We start from the raw sequence: 14,696 nt of genomic DNA on the forward strand, positions 1-14,696 counted from the left end.
TTGAGGTTTGGCGGCTAGGAATAGCAGGGTCGTGCCCATGCCGCCGCGCCGACGCCGTCCTGGCCGGCCAGCTACTCGGCGCCCTCGAGGGCCACGCCGAGCAGGAGGAACTGGGCCACGACGCGCCCCCGCCAGACCGCCGCGCCGCGCCCCGCCGCCACGACAGACAACGCGCACGTCAAACCGCGGCGCGGCGGCGACGAGGGACCTGACCGCGTGTGTCAGCGCGTCGGGGGAGGGGAGGGGGCGTTTGGAAACGTGCCACCGGGCCGCGGCCCTGCAAGGCCTATTCAGGCCGAACCCTTCACGCCCTGCCGGCCCGTTGGCCCGGCGTACTCAGCACTTCGACCCCGGCCCCGTCAACGGCCCGGCTCTGGACACGCCGACGCATTTCCAGCCCCGTCATGTGTGCAAATCACACTCGCGGACGACAGGTGCTGAGTGGGCGTGGCTGCACGGCCGCGCCGTGGCGGCACTGGTGCGCTCGCCGTCGTCCAGGAGGCCGCCTCGCACCTGGACAGACGGACGCTGGAAGAAGCTGGAGAAGCCGCTGGAGAAAACTCTCCTCGCAGTCCGGACCGCCCGGACCCACAAAGGCAGACGGCGACTCCAGCGCGGCGCAATCAAACTGTCACGCCGAGGTCGTCGCTCAGCACGGGGCTCCGGGCACGGCCAGGGCACCGCCAGGGCACCGCCAGGGCACCGCCAGGGCACCGCGCTCCGGGTCGCCGCCAGTGAAGGCGGCCAAGACGGCGAAGGGGAGCGGGGCGGCCAGGACACTGCCTGGACGTCGCGCCGGATGAGCGGGAATGCGGAGTGAATGTGCGGCATGCCGGTGCCGCGCGGCCCGGCGGCAGGGCGGCGTCAGGATGGTGCGGGACACGGAGGGGCGGCTGCAAAGGCCGTGGCCGGCCGGGAGCGGCGCTGGGAAGCCCCACGCCGTACGGCCACGGCCGCGCCGGACAGCCGCAAAGCGCTAATGCCGCCCGACGTAATACGGCGAATACGGCTGGCGCTGCGTAGCCGCGTGGTCAAAGGCGTCAACTCCTAAGCCACACATCCCGCGTTCGAATCCCCGCAAGGATTGAGCCTGAAAATTGTTTTCTACCGGCCTTAGGCCGCCATGGTGACATCGCGCAGGTGCAAAATCGGGCTGGCCGCCCAATGAATCAGAGTGGGGTACTCCCAGCAGCCTCACGCCGGGCGGGGCGCGGCGGGGGCCTCGGCGCGGCGGAACCACCCGAGTCTATTCATAGCGCGGCGAACCGGCGCTTATTTTCGTTTTCGTCGGCCGTCGCTGCGAGCGCTGCGAGTTCGCGCCGCGGCGGCGGCATGGCGGCGCTGCACCACGGACCGCGGCGGCGTCGCGGCGCCCGGGTGGCAACAGGCGCCATGTGACGTCACCGCTCCAGCACCAACATCAACAACAACAAGGGAGGCGAGGTGGCCGGCGTGGCCGGCGTCGGGGCGCCGCAGGTCGCCGTCAATGTTGACATACGATGCAGCGGCGCGGCGGTGCGGCGGCGTGTGACTGTGATTGGTTATCGACCCACGCTGCGCGCCGCGCACGGCGGCGCAGGCCCCAGGTAGCACCGCGAGGCCTGCGGGCTGATTTCCGAAGCGTCGTTTCGTAGCTCTGTCTCCGTCGCACTCGTGGGGCGGGCCGCAGGAGCGCGAGAGAGACAGAATGGGGCTGGCGGCTGGCCCCGGGGCGTCGCGCTGCACCGGCTATCTGATTGGCCCGCGTGCTAACGACCAGAAGAAATGCAGTCAGGCGGCGCGGCGGGCCCGGCGTGTCCCTATGGGAAGTTAGGATGTTCTGGGCGGCGACCGTCGCCTATTTATTCAAACAGTCTTGGCCAGACGGGCCGGTCCGCCCACCACACTCGGCCGCACCGCCCTGCCCTGCCCTGCCCGCGGTTTCGTCCGGATGGAGACTGGATCGGACTGAATTCAGCCTGGAGTCCGCCTGGAGTCCTGGAGTCCTCGCGCAGACCATGCGGCCATCCAGCCTTCCAGGCCATGCTGCTTCCGAGCCGCCGATCCGTCCCGCCGTCCTTCGAGTGTCCAATATGGCCTGGAATTGGCCGTGCCGCTCCACGCCGCTGTGCCCTCGGCTCTGCCAGGCTCTGCCTCCCTCCATCCGCCGGCCGGCCGCCCACTGGCACTGCCGCGCCGCGGCGCTGCCCGCGCGACGCCGCGGACGCGAGCCGCCGAACCGCGAGCGCAGCGCGCCGCCGACAGAGAGCACGCGATCGGATCGGATCATCCCGCCCCGCGGTCTCATTTACATGGCCGGGGGCCTTTCTCTGTTCCTGCGCGCTCTGCCTGCCTCGCTCCGCGGCCTTGATCCTTGATTCGATTTGATTCCAGCTGACAGTCCGTTGCCGTGGCGACGCGTGGGGATTCCTACAGTACCATTTCAACGCGGAAAGCGACAATGTCACCAGACTGCGGCTTGGCGTCTTGGCGTCTTGGTCGGCGACGCGCAGTCGAGGCGCAGCGACGTAATGACGGCACAGCGACGCCTGGCGTCCACTGGCGTCCCGGCCTTGATACAAGTGATCTGAACATCTGGCGGCCCCGCCCCGCCCCGCCCCGCCCCGCCGCGCCCCGCTCCGCCGCGCAGACCAGTTGGCGCTTCATTCAAACTAGACCGAACCTATCGCGCGCTATCGCCGCGCTTTGTTTCGTCCACACATGGGGTCAGCGACTGTCTCTTCGACTGCTGGCGGAGGCTTGGTGACACGGGGAAAAGGGTCAACGTTCTCCACTCCTCGGCAGCAGCGTTACGTCATATATGGAAGACAAGATTCCCCCTCCCCCATCTCGGTACGCTTTACTTCACGCAGCAATAAGCGCCGGTCCACAATCAGGCGACGATTCAACACCGCCTGTTAATAAGAACAACACCCCGGCCACGCCCGGCCACGCCCTGATTGCCGGCACCGCGGTGGGAACGCCACGGTACGCCCCGGAACGCCCGGAACGCCCGGAACGCCCGGAACGCCCCATGGAACGCCTCGCTGGTCGCCGTCCGGTGCCGCCACACCCCAAGGGAGGGAGAGACTGAGGGCAGACTCGCAAAATGATTCCGACGCGTGTTAACAGGTGGCTTACTGCCTTTATAAACGGAGTGGTTAGTGCGGCCGTGTGATGCCCTCCCCCTCCCCTTTTCCCCCGAGGGGCTTGGCGAGGCGCGCACGACGGCTGGCGCGGGCACGCACGCGCACACACACACTCAAACACACGCACACACACACGCCAGGTGTGAGGGCGTCACCTCCGTAATAAAGGGCTATTCCAGTCGATGCCCCGCTAAGTGGGTCATGATCGCCCCACACCCGCCAGTGCGGGGTGCGGGTCCGTCGGGGTTCACCGGGCCCGTCTTCCGGACGACATGACTTCGACCGCACGGCCAGCAGCGCACAGTGGGCCAGAAGACCGGTGGAGCGTCCAAAACTCTATTAGACGCGTTTTGAGCTCCAGAGTCGCTAAATGGGACTCGAATCGAACGTGTGACCCCACCAATGGATTCCTCGTTCGGAGAGCAATCCATTGGTGGGGTCACACGTTCGGTTCGAGGCCCATTTAGCGACTCTAGAGCTCGAAACGCGTCTAGAGTTTTGGCCGCTCCACCGGACTTCTGGCCCACTGTGCAGCGGCTCGGCTCATTTCCGAAGAGTTGCTGTCTCTGTCGCACTCATGGGGCGTCCCGTGAGGGTGCGACAGAGACGGAGCGACGCGATGCAGTGCCTCGTGCGACGGCAACGGCCCTGCATGTGTCCGCGCCGTGTCCTGTCGTCGTCCGGAGCAATGCATGCATCGGGCCGCCAGGCCGCGCATCCCCCGCCGTGTACTTACAAAGCAACATGCAGTGTACAAAGTGCGCAAAGCGCGCACTGGGCCGGTCACGACCACACGTGCCCGCCAGCACACTGCTTCCGAAAGTCATTTTCGTCGATCTGTCTCTCTCGCACCTGAATGGGACACAACATGAGTGTGACAGAGACAGAGCGACGAAGACGACCGCTGGACATGAACAGCCTAGACAGCCTGGACGGCCATCGCGTCCCTCGGGGCACCAAGGCACCACGCCACCATAACCATCCTGACCGCGATGAAACGGCGCAAGTGCGCCGAAACCGCGGGGCAGATACACTGCCGCGTACACTGCAGGTACACGAGGACGGCGACGACGTGGTGCCGCCCGCCGTGCTTTTACGGGCAGGGCGTAACGCGAAGGGGAAGTGGGGGGGGGGGTGCCAATCCGCGCGTCCAATGCCATTAGGGCTCAGGGGCCGGCCAGGCAGGCAGGCGGGCAAGACAAGCAGGCAGCGCAATAAGCGAGTGCAACATATTTCCATCAGCGTTTCTAGTGGCGCGGGCGGCGCGGTGGCGCAGCTTGGGCGCAGCGCGGTGAATCATGGGTGTTTTACGGCCCCTCGGCCTCCATCGCCCTAATTTGCGCGACTGGCCGGCTCTCCGATTTCCTTCCGATTTCGGGTCGCGGCCACGCCCCGCCACGCCCCGCCACGCCCTGCTGGGCCGGGGAGGCCCTGCGCGCCCTGCGCTGCTCCCCACAGACAGGCCCGCCACCCTTCGCTTCGCTTCGGAAAGGTCGCGAGCTGACCCCATTCGATTGAGCCGTCCCGTGGCGCTGCCAAAGTCGAAGATGCTTTTGCGGGGGAAAAGGTTACAAGGTGTATCACCAGCAGACACACACCCCTTTGGGACGTCTCTTGTTTTTTGTTCTTTTTTTTGGAAGGGGGTGTTGTTGTGTTGGCAGTGCTGCGACGAGCGGCCTTTTGTAACAGTGTGCGTGCAGTGCAGCCCGCCACCAGTGTGGGCGCCGCGGCCACCTCACCGCCGCGGTCCGCCCGGCGAAACGGCTGCAGTAAATCGGGTCTGCCAAATGACTGTGCCGCGCCCAGGGCCCCGCGACCCGCGCCCTCCGCCCCGCAACCCGCCACGCAGATAAGCGGAGATAAGCGGACGGGTCCGTCGCCTGGAGTCCAGAAGCACGCCGATAACGCGGCGTGTCCTGCGCGTGACATTTCGCGCGACCCAAAAATATGTGCAGTGGCGGATCCAGAGCCGGCCTGAGGGGGGGGGGTAAAGAAGCACTTTTTGCCTACTTGGCCTACTGATAGAGACAAAGTGTGGCTTTTTGCTAACTTTTCAAGCGGCTGTTTGAGGCTCAATCGTCCTTTGTTGTCTATGATAGTCCTTCAGCCCCCCTTGCCCCCACTGGGTCCGCACCTGCAAAGACACACAGCACACAGCGACCACCGAAGTCGTCCATATCGCCGTTGCATCCTGCTTGCCCTGCAGACGGAGCTGCGAAGCGCGCACCGCACGGACCTGCTGCCTGCCTGCCCCGGCGGGGCGGCGGGGGCCGGCCGCCGGGCGACCAGATGTGGCGGCCCCTCACCCCTCCCCTCTCCCCTCCCCTCGCCTCACCTCCCCCGCTCGGGACCGATCTCTTCCCAGGAGCCGCTGCTTGCCGCTCCGCGCGGCGTAGGCTTTCTGGCAAAGCTGGCAAGGGCGGAAACTTTTCCGGAAACGACACGGAACCCCCGGCCGGCCGGGCAGCGCCGGGCAGCCTGGCTGCCGCCCACGCCCCTCGCCATCCGGCCGCAGTTACACGAAACGGACTATATACGCATAGGATACACGAAACGAGAACGAGAGACACTGTGGGACTCGTTGTCCTTATCCTTTTACACGAAATGAAGCATACATGAAGTAATGGAGAGTGTACACGAAATGGAGTATACACAGCGAACACGTGACACAAATTCTGCCGGTACGGTGCTATTGTTCTGCCAGATGCTACGCTAGCTCAACGAGTACCACGGTTGTGCCACGGTGCGCCGCCCGCACCCCCACTGCAGGGAGGGCGGACAGCGGCCCCCGTTGTGCTTGCGTTGCCATAAACGCGCAGCCCGTGCGTGCCGACGGCGTGCAGCCAGACTGATTCCGAGAGTCGTTTGCGTCACTCTGTCTCTCTCGCACCTAAAACGGGATGAGTGGGAAAGAGACAGCGCGACGAAAACGACTCTCGGATCACTTACCACAACTCGCGCCATGTGTTCGGGGCGCGGTGCGAACCGAACCCAAGCGACCTCCACCTGCGCAGCGCGAGCAAGCAAGCAGCGCAAGCAGTGCTGGGCCAGGACGCCAGCCTCCTGCCCTGCCTCCTCGGCACGCGGTGCGGCGGCATGGCGGTGCCGGCGGCGCTCATGGACTTCGTCGCGGACCTCCGAGCGCAACGACGCAACGTTGCGGCAGGTCGGGCAACGCCAACGGGACACAGGACGACGCGACGGCCGCACCGCGCCTCCGAGATCGGTCGTCGTCGCCGTCCTGGACTCTGGACGCCGTCCCGGACTCTGGACGCCGTCCTGGACTCTGGACGCCGTCCCGGACTCCTCGACGCGTGGCGTTTCGAGTGGAGGTGGTTTCCGGATCGAAACGCGCCGTCAGTGCCAGTCCGACAGGCGGGAAGCAAATTAATCCTCGGGACACGAAAATAACGCGGCGGGGGGCATCGTGCCTCTGTCTCTCTCGCACCCTTACGCGACGCCCCACGAGTGCGAGAGAGAGAGAGCGCGACGAGGGTCGAGCTGCTGGCTGCGCCGGTGTCAAAGGGTAGCAGGGCACGCTGGCCGCCCCCGGGGGGGGGGGGGGGGGGGAGGCGTCCGACCGTTCACTCATTCATCGTCTCCATCACGCTGCACATGACGGCAGGGCGGTTGTAGTGTAGTGCACCACGCCGGGATTCATCTTTCATTTTTTTTCTGTTTTTGTTTTTTGCTGTTGGTTACAGCGTACGCACTGCGCCCACGGTCTTGGAATGTGGTGAAATTAGTTGAAATTTAAAATCCCCGGCACAGCTATAGCTTTTTCGTCCACGGTGGCGTGGGATAGGGTTGCGCCCGCAGTCACATCGTGTCACGCTGTGGCAGTGGGGCGTCGGTACGGTCGGTACCCAAAGGTACCCAGAGGCCGGAGGTGCTTCTTCCCGGCCACGACGGTGCCACGCCTGAGCCACGCCCACCTCTCGTTTAGTGCACAAAAGAGCCCGCGCTTGCCGAGGTCGCCGAAACACTCACGCACACACACACACTCATACACACTCACACAACACGTGTGCCCGTCTTGGAGTTCTTCGAGTACAACGCGGCGGAACGAATGCCTCAGGGAATCGCTGCTGGCCAGGCCGGCCACCATTCGACTCGTCATTGTCCGCGACATGTGTGTGTCTGCGTGTCGCTGTGGAGGCGTTGTATTCACGAAATAAACGCGCACTTCGCATCGCATCTGCATCTCTCCTCCGCGCGGGAAGGTCGCACGGTGCGCCACAATGCGATCACGCGGCCCGCGGCAGACTGATTCCATCGCTCTGTCTCTCTCGCACCTACACACGACGCCCCATGGGTGCGGGAGAGACAGAACGACGAAAACGACTCTCGGAATCAGTCTGCTGGATAAACACACAACTGCACTATCCGAGTCCGCGGGCCGCGTCAAGCGCTTCGGAAGCGTCGACGGAGGAGCTGCTGGCGGTCTTTATCTGCACCGCGCTGTGCGGCGCTGGGCCGGAACGGGAACGGGAGGCCCCTATCGAACTGATGCAACGCACTCGTCGAGGAAAAACGAAAAGCACTCCATCGAGTGCTTCCTTCCTTCCTTCCGCGCCGCCGCGCCGCTTGCTATCGGCCAGCCCGCCGGCCGCCGTCCAGCCCGCGCAACCAGGAGACTGACTCCGAGAAACATTTTCGTCGCTCTGTCTCTCTCGCACCTAGACGGGACGCCCCATGAGTGCGAGAGAGACAGAGCGACGAAAACGACCCTCGGAATCGGACGGCAGTGCGACAGGGAGATTGTGTTTTGCGGCGTTGTTGTCCGTCAAGTACTGGATGGTGTAGTGACGGGACGGGCCGGCTGGGCCGGCTCCTTTCGCTGCTCGTCGTCGGCCAGCGCGATTAGCGTCGCACGCTGTGAATGGCCGCCCCGCCTCGCCCCGCCTCGCCCCGCCTCGCCCCGTCCAGCCCCACACCGTCATTTTCAGGAAATCCGTGAAAAACAAATGCACCGTCTCATTTATCTTATCATCCGGGTGCCCCGGCTGCACAGAAACGTTGCACGTAGCACATATCACGGGAGCCTTTGTGTTGATGTTTTTTGTTTTTGCCCCGCGAAAAGCTCTTTCTCTTTCGCACTCCTGGGGCGTTCCGTTTCAGTGCGAGGGAGACAGAGCAACGGACAGACGCCGTTGATGTTTCCCTCCTCGCGAAAAGCACGCCTCGCGCGGCGGGTGCGGTGAGGCAGACTGTCCGGGGCCTTATCAGGCAGGGAGTGCTGCCTGAACAAAGGATACAAAGCTCCGGCTACAATGCCACCTCGCGGATGGTGCACTCGCAAATGCTATCCGCATGGCAACTTTATTTTGACACACGGCTTCTACGTGTTGTAATGCTATTTATAATGGTCGTGGCGCTCGTCGTTGACGAGACACTGAAAATCGGATTCGGCATTCACTGCCCGCTTATCAGCAGGCCGCGCGGCGGGGGCGGGGGCGGGCGTAAGCCTGGAATGGAATAAGAGAGAGCACGCCGACGACCGCCGCGTCTGCCTCAGCGGGAAAGCCAGCGCGGTGACGGGGCGGCCGGGGCGCGTCGACGGCGACGTGCAGTGTGGGCCCGGGGCCCCAGCGCGACCCTCGACCACCCGGCCGCACGGCGCGTGCCGCGTGAGGACGCAACACACTTACGTTCGTCTCAATCCGATCGAACAGCCTGCGGTTCGCGAAGAGATGCACCGCCGCCAGCAGCACCGCCTCCAACGAGTCCGACGGGCCGGACGCTGCGGCCCAGCGGCAGGAAGGCTGGACGCTAGGGGGTCCTGCTTGTTATGGAACACCGGCCGCGCGCTGCGTCGCGCTGCGTCGCGCTACGGCGTCGTGATGGTCACGTAGTCCACGACGCGCCATGAGGAGCCATGAGGAGCGCGCGCCGCCCGAACGTGGATGGTATTCCAGGCGCGGAGGGCGGCCAGGACACCGTCAGGACATCGTCAGGGCGGCGGCGGCGGGTTCCCCGAAATGGGCGGCGTGCTCTAGCGCGCTCCAAGCAGGGCGTCAGCCGGGGGTGTGTCCGCTCGCGGAAATACATACTGCCGGAGCGGGCGGATTCCGAACAGCGCTTTCGTCGCTCTGTCTCTCTCGCACTCATGGAGCGTGCCGCAGGGGTGCGAGAGAGACAGAGCGACAGCCCGCAGGGGGCCGCGGCCCCAGGGGACACGCGCGACGCCACCTTGCGTGACACGCACGCGACCGGGGAGCAGGCACTGCAGGCAGGCCCGCATGGCCGCTGCGGGCTGATTCCGAACAGAGCTCCGTCTCTCTCCCACCCTCGCGGCGCCCTGTAGGGACGCGAGAGAGACAGAGCGACGAAACGCTGCGCGGAATCACTCCGCTGGAGCCCCGACGGCCACGTCCCACTTGTTGGCAGCCAGCCCGCTCCACTCCGTCAGGACTCCGTCCGGCCGCCGCGCGCCGACCTTGGCGCCAGGGGTGCGCGCCGGCACCGCCAGGGCACCGCGACCCACCCGCCAATCGCCGTGAGCTTGGCGAACGCCGAACGGCACGGCGACCAGCAAGCCGCAGGCTGTCTCTCTCACACTCATGGAGCGACCCGTAAGGGCGCGAGAGACACAGCGACGAGAGCGTCGCTCGGAAACGGACAGCAGGCGGCGACGTCTCAGCTTGGCGCGCTCGGGCCTTGGATGTTGCATTCTCGGAGGAGCGCATGGCACGGCATGGCATGGCTGCCCCTTCGCGCCGGCCCCCTCGCCGCGCCATGCCACGACCAGCGTCACGGAGGCCATGAAGCTATCAGCTGTGTTGGTGTGTGGGAAGGAACGCCGAAAAGCGAACCGGCGGCCGGGCGGCCCGGGCGGACAGGGCTTCTGGTGTATTATGTGGGTCCTGGCGGCCATGCCTTGCGGTGCAGGCTGCCGGCGTGCCCTGCAGTCCGTCTCTCTCGCACCAATAAGGGACGCCCGATGCGTGCGAGAGAGACAGAGCGACGAGAACGACTCTCGGAATCGGCCTGCCTGGACAGCCTGCACACCACAAGGCGCACACATGGACACATGCCGCCGGAACACCGCCGCGCTGCCGGAACAGTGAGGCGAGGAGACACCGGACGGACGCGCTGAGCGTTGGCGCGTTGCTAGGGATGCATCTGGATTCCGGACCAACCGTTCCGCCCATCTTCTGGGTCAAGTTCAAGCCTAGTCCAAGCCGTCCTTCCCGGGCCGGGGAAGCGGAGCGACGCAGTGCAGAGACTGCGGTGTAATCGGATACACGGAGGCAAGCGGTAAGAGGCCCACCCGCGCCTTCCAGGAGGGACGCGGGCGAATTTAACGAGCGCCGTGCCGAAAAGCGGCGCCGGGGAGGCAAAGAAAGCCCGGGTGGAGGAACGCCTGGCAACGCGCGGCGACGCTCGACAACGCTCGGCCGGCAACGCTCGAGCCACCAGGTCGAGGTGTGCGTGGTGGCGCGGCCCGCGCAAAGTATTTTTGGCATGGAGCGTGGGCGGCAGTAGACGGCCTTCCTCCGACTTCGACTTGGGTTTCCACTCAAGTCGGGCCGTTCCCGTTCCTGCAGGCCGTGGGCCAGGCGCGACGCCGACGCCCCGCCACGCCGCGCCACGCCGCCATCTGCTCGACAACTTGGCTTCAATGGACACCGAGAGCACGGCCAAGTACGGCATGTTACTCACCAGCTCTGGCCGCGGTCGCGGTGCTCGGCGACGGTGAAGCCGAACATGGATCCATTGACGCCGCGGTAGGGCACCGCAGACTCCACGTCCACGTTGAAGGCAAATCCATGTCGGGGAAGTACCGCCAGCACGGCGAGGCACAACACCACGGCCCACGTCATGGTAGTCATGGTGGGCGAGCACTGACACTGTGACACTTTGACACTCGCACTCTCTCACACACACACAATCGCTGCGATGCACTATGCACTCTTCACCACTCCGCGCGCGCACATGTTGCTGTCGCGAACACTCATACACACATGCACTCCCACAGGGGCGTACCCAACCCTACCCGACCGGCGGCGCTATGCGCTCTACTCGTGAGGAAAGTCCGCTCAAGACTGGTCGGGAGCGGGAGAGTCAGTCTGCCGCGCTACGCCACGCCGCGCCGGGCCACACCGCGCCACGCCGGGCCCGGGAGTGGGGCTGCCAGCGAGGCGGGGCGGCGGGGGAGGGGCGGGGGAGGGCCGCCGGCAGGCTGCACACACCGCCCCACACCCCCACGCCAGCCCTCAGCCCCTCGGCCCTGTCGTCGGGGCGGAAGCACCTCTCATCTGTCTCCCCGTTGCCAATTTCATTAGAATAATATAGTGTAGTGCAACGGGCGAGGGGCGCGGTGGGGCAGTCAGGACCTATGTCCTGCGTGTCTGCGTGCCCCGCGTCTGCGTGCGTCTGCGCCCCCTTCACTTCCGTCCTCAGCCAACCGGACGCGCCCGGGCCGTGGCTCTGTAAGTCGGGCCGCGCGCACAAACAGATTCGAAATGTGCAATACGACGAAAAGAAAAGAAAGTTGAGCCCACGAGAGGTAGAAAAATATTTGCCCCAGGCGAGGCTCGAACTCGCAACCCCGGCAACACTCACAGACACTGACCTAGAAGTACAGTGCGCTAACCGATTGCGCCACTGGGGCTCTTGAGTGGCTTTCTCTAATCTCGGATTGCGATTTTTGAGAGGTAGAATATGAGCGCAAAAAGTATGCCCCAGGCGAGGCTCGAACTCGCAACCCCGGCATCGCTCACAGACACTGTCGTATAAGTACCGTGCGCTAACCGATTGCGCCACTGGGGCTGATGAGTCTACAAGAGTTTTCAGGTCGACATGTGAGAATTCTTCAAACTAGGATCTGAAAAAATGTGCCCCAGGCGAGGCTCGAACTCGCAACCCCGGCATCGCTCACAGACACTGTCGTATAAGTACCGTGCGCTAACCGATTGCGCCACTGGGGCTGATGAGTCTACAAGAGTTTTCAGGTCGACATGTGAGAATTCTTCAAACTAGGGTCTGAAAAAATGTGCACCAGGCGAGGCTCGAACTCGCAACCCCGGCATCGCTCACAGACACTGTCGTATAAGTACCGTGCGCTAACCGATTGCGCCACTGGGGCTGATGAGTCTACAAGAGTTTTCAGGTCGACATGTGAGAATTCTTCAAACTAGGGTCTGAAAAAATGTGCCCCAGGCGAGGCTCGAACTCGCAACCCCGGCATCGCTCACAGACACTGTCGTATAAGTACCGTGCGCTAACCGATTGCGCCACTGGGGCTGATAAATCTACCAGGGTTTTCAGGTCGACATTTGAGAATTCTTCAAACTAGGGTCTGAAAAAATGTGCCCCAGGCGAGGCTCGAACTCGCAACCCCGGCATGGCTCACAGACGCTGTCGTATAAGTACCGTGCGCTAACCGATTGCGCCACTGGGGCTGATGAATTTACCAGGGTTTTCAGGTCGACATTTGAGAATTCTTCAAACTAGGGTCTGAAAAAAGTGCCCCAGGCGAGGCTCGAACTCGCAACCCCGGCATCGCTCACAGGCACTGACCTATAAGTACCGTGCGCTAACCGATTGCGCCACTGGGGCAGATATTCTACGAACGGCGAGTTGTTATTGTCGGCTGGAGTAGAGGTCGAAGGTTCAAGGCGGCGGTGACATCTGCACAAAACAACCAGCGCACGCCGCATCCTGGTCACGGGCCGCCTCGCCTCGCCTCGCCTTCCCTCTCGGCCTCGGCGTCGCCGTGGCGTCGCCGTGTCGTCGCTGACGCTGCGCCCGCTCACCAAATGCGACACGCTTCACCGGGCCGGCCATAACCCAGGACGCCAGGACTGCCGGCAAGGAGACGGGGCGGCGGGGTGACGGGGCGGCCGGCGTGAGCACGCCCTCTATCAGCCGAGTGATTCAGAAGATCGCTTTGTCGCTCTGTCTCTCTCGCACCCTTACGGAGTGCCCCATGAGTGCGAGAGAGACAGAGCGACGAAACGACTCTTCTGAATCGCTCGGCAGCTGCACGGCGCAAGGCGCCTTCATATCCTCCCGCGCCGCGCCGGCCGCGCCTCGCCTCCCCGCGTGGGACCGACGCGACGCAGCAGACTCATTCCGAACTGTGCTTTCGCCGCTCTGTCTCTCTCGCACTCGCAGGGCGTTCGGAGCGCGTGCGAGAGAGACAGAAGGGCGAGGGCACTGTCCGGAATCAGCGCGAGGCGCCGTCATTGGCAGCACTGCACACTGTTTCCGGGAGTCATTTTCATCGCTCTGTCTCTCTCGCACTCGTGGGGCGTCCCGTGTAGGTGCGAGAGAGACAGAGCGACGAAAACGACTCTCGGAATCAGTCTGCTGGTGTAGCAGCCTGAAGGAGGAAGGGCTGCCACTCCCACGACACGAAATAATCGAGGAAGACTCATTCCGTGTCATCCCCGCCCATCCCCGTCCCGTCCCCGACCGCCCCGCCGAGCGAGAGCAGATTCAGAGCTAGGCGGCTAGGCCGGGCCGGGCCGTAAGGGCCGTAAGCGGGGCGATGCATGTATAATGCATGTTTGGAAGTCGCTCGCTACCGGCCGTCCAGCCGCACTGCTGCAGCAGGGGCAGCATGGGCTGCAGCGGGAGCACCTCGCCGGGCACGGCGGACGCTGCGCGTCCTTCTGGGTGGCCCACTCCTTCACCTCCTTCACCGCGTGACCCCTCGCTCGACGGATTCATCATCGGTCGGCCGCCTGCCGCACTCATCCTGGCCGCGCATTCAAATTGGATATTTTTTTCCAAACCGGAAATGAATAACCGGAAGTAGCACACCGTACGTGTTCATGTCGGACATGTGGCTCCGGCGTGCTCGGCCACTGCCGCTTGCAACACAATGGGCCGCGCGGCCACTTGCCACCACTGTAGGGCCGCGGGCAGGGCGCAGGGCGCAGGGCGGCGCGGGCATGCGGCAGGACATGTGGAGCGGCAGCAACAACAGCGCGGGAGGTTCGTTGACCAGCGAAACGCTCGGATGGGATGGGATGGAACCGACGCCAGCAGGCCCGTTCCAATGCCGTCTCCAGCTAGCTGTTCCAGGTTTCCAGTGTGTGTGCTTGGCGTGGCGTGGTGTGGCGGAGCGGGGCGGGGCGGGGCGGGGCGGGCATGACGCGGTCGTGACGCCTGCTCCAGCAGACGACAGCATCGTCCGACCGTCAATCCAGAGAGTCCGGCCGGCCGGGCCGACACGGCGCCTCTCAAGCGCCTCTCGACTTGTTCCGATGATTTGTTCTAAGTGATAATAACGATCCGGTAATGACCGCGTAGTGACGGCATATGGCATTCTGTGAGGACTTATTCCCCCCCTTTCCACACACACACACACACACACACACACACACACACACACACACACACACACACACACACACACACACACAGGCGGACGACCACGCACGATCGTCCCACACACTCAGGTGGCGGTGAGGAGGCTGGAGCCGGGCCTAGCCGCGGCGACGCGGGGCGGGCGGGCGGGGCGGGGCGGGGGGCGGGGGGGGGCCCCCTGGGCGGGGCGGGGCGCGGCCGAGCGCGAACATATGGCGGGCTGCATGGGCGTTCCGGCTTGACTCG

The 14,696-nt window shown here is 64.5% G+C and overlaps 1 protein-coding gene and 6 non-coding genes across 8 annotated transcripts in view; all 7 read right to left on the reverse strand.

Annotated features, from left to right (window-relative positions):
- The window catches only part of LOC117650019 (integrin alpha-PS2), a 49,141-nt gene extending 37,957 nt beyond the window's left edge, over window positions 1-11,184 (reverse strand). For both annotated transcript variants that reach the window (XM_034393266.1, XM_034393264.1), the window contains exon 1: window positions 10,794-11,184. In XM_034393266.1, the coding sequence (XP_034249157.1) occupies window positions 10,794-10,963 (170 nt within the window). In that variant the 5' untranslated portion in view covers window positions 10,964-11,184. The remainder of the gene's footprint in view (window positions 1-10,793) is intronic.
- A 469-nt stretch (window positions 11,185-11,653) lies between these two features.
- Trnar-ucu lies at window positions 11,654-11,745 on the reverse strand. Its single transcript is given in 2 exon segments — window positions 11,654-11,689; window positions 11,708-11,745. It is a non-coding gene; the product is annotated as a tRNA-Arg (tRNA).
- A 66-nt stretch (window positions 11,746-11,811) lies between these two features.
- Trnai-uau lies at window positions 11,812-11,903 on the reverse strand. Its single transcript is given in 2 exon segments — window positions 11,812-11,847; window positions 11,866-11,903. It is a non-coding gene; the product is annotated as a tRNA-Ile (tRNA).
- A 66-nt stretch (window positions 11,904-11,969) lies between these two features.
- Trnai-uau lies at window positions 11,970-12,061 on the reverse strand. Its single transcript is given in 2 exon segments — window positions 11,970-12,005; window positions 12,024-12,061. It is a non-coding gene; the product is annotated as a tRNA-Ile (tRNA).
- A 224-nt stretch (window positions 12,062-12,285) lies between these two features.
- Window positions 12,286-12,377, reverse strand: Trnai-uau. Its single transcript is given in 2 exon segments — window positions 12,286-12,321; window positions 12,340-12,377. It is a non-coding gene; the product is annotated as a tRNA-Ile (tRNA).
- A 66-nt stretch (window positions 12,378-12,443) lies between these two features.
- Trnai-uau lies at window positions 12,444-12,535 on the reverse strand. Its single transcript is given in 2 exon segments — window positions 12,444-12,479; window positions 12,498-12,535. It is a non-coding gene; the product is annotated as a tRNA-Ile (tRNA).
- Window positions 12,536-12,600: 65 nt separating this feature from the next.
- Trnai-uau lies at window positions 12,601-12,692 on the reverse strand. Its single transcript is given in 2 exon segments — window positions 12,601-12,636; window positions 12,655-12,692. It is a non-coding gene; the product is annotated as a tRNA-Ile (tRNA).
- Between the last annotated feature and the right edge of the window lie 2,004 nt (window positions 12,693-14,696).

The sequence above is a fragment of the Thrips palmi genome, unplaced genomic scaffold (genome assembly GCF_012932325.1).
Source record: "Thrips palmi isolate BJ-2018 unplaced genomic scaffold, TpBJ-2018v1 HiC_scaffold_4, whole genome shotgun sequence".
In the NCBI taxonomy this organism is placed as follows: Eukaryota; Metazoa; Arthropoda; class Insecta; order Thysanoptera; family Thripidae; genus Thrips; species Thrips palmi.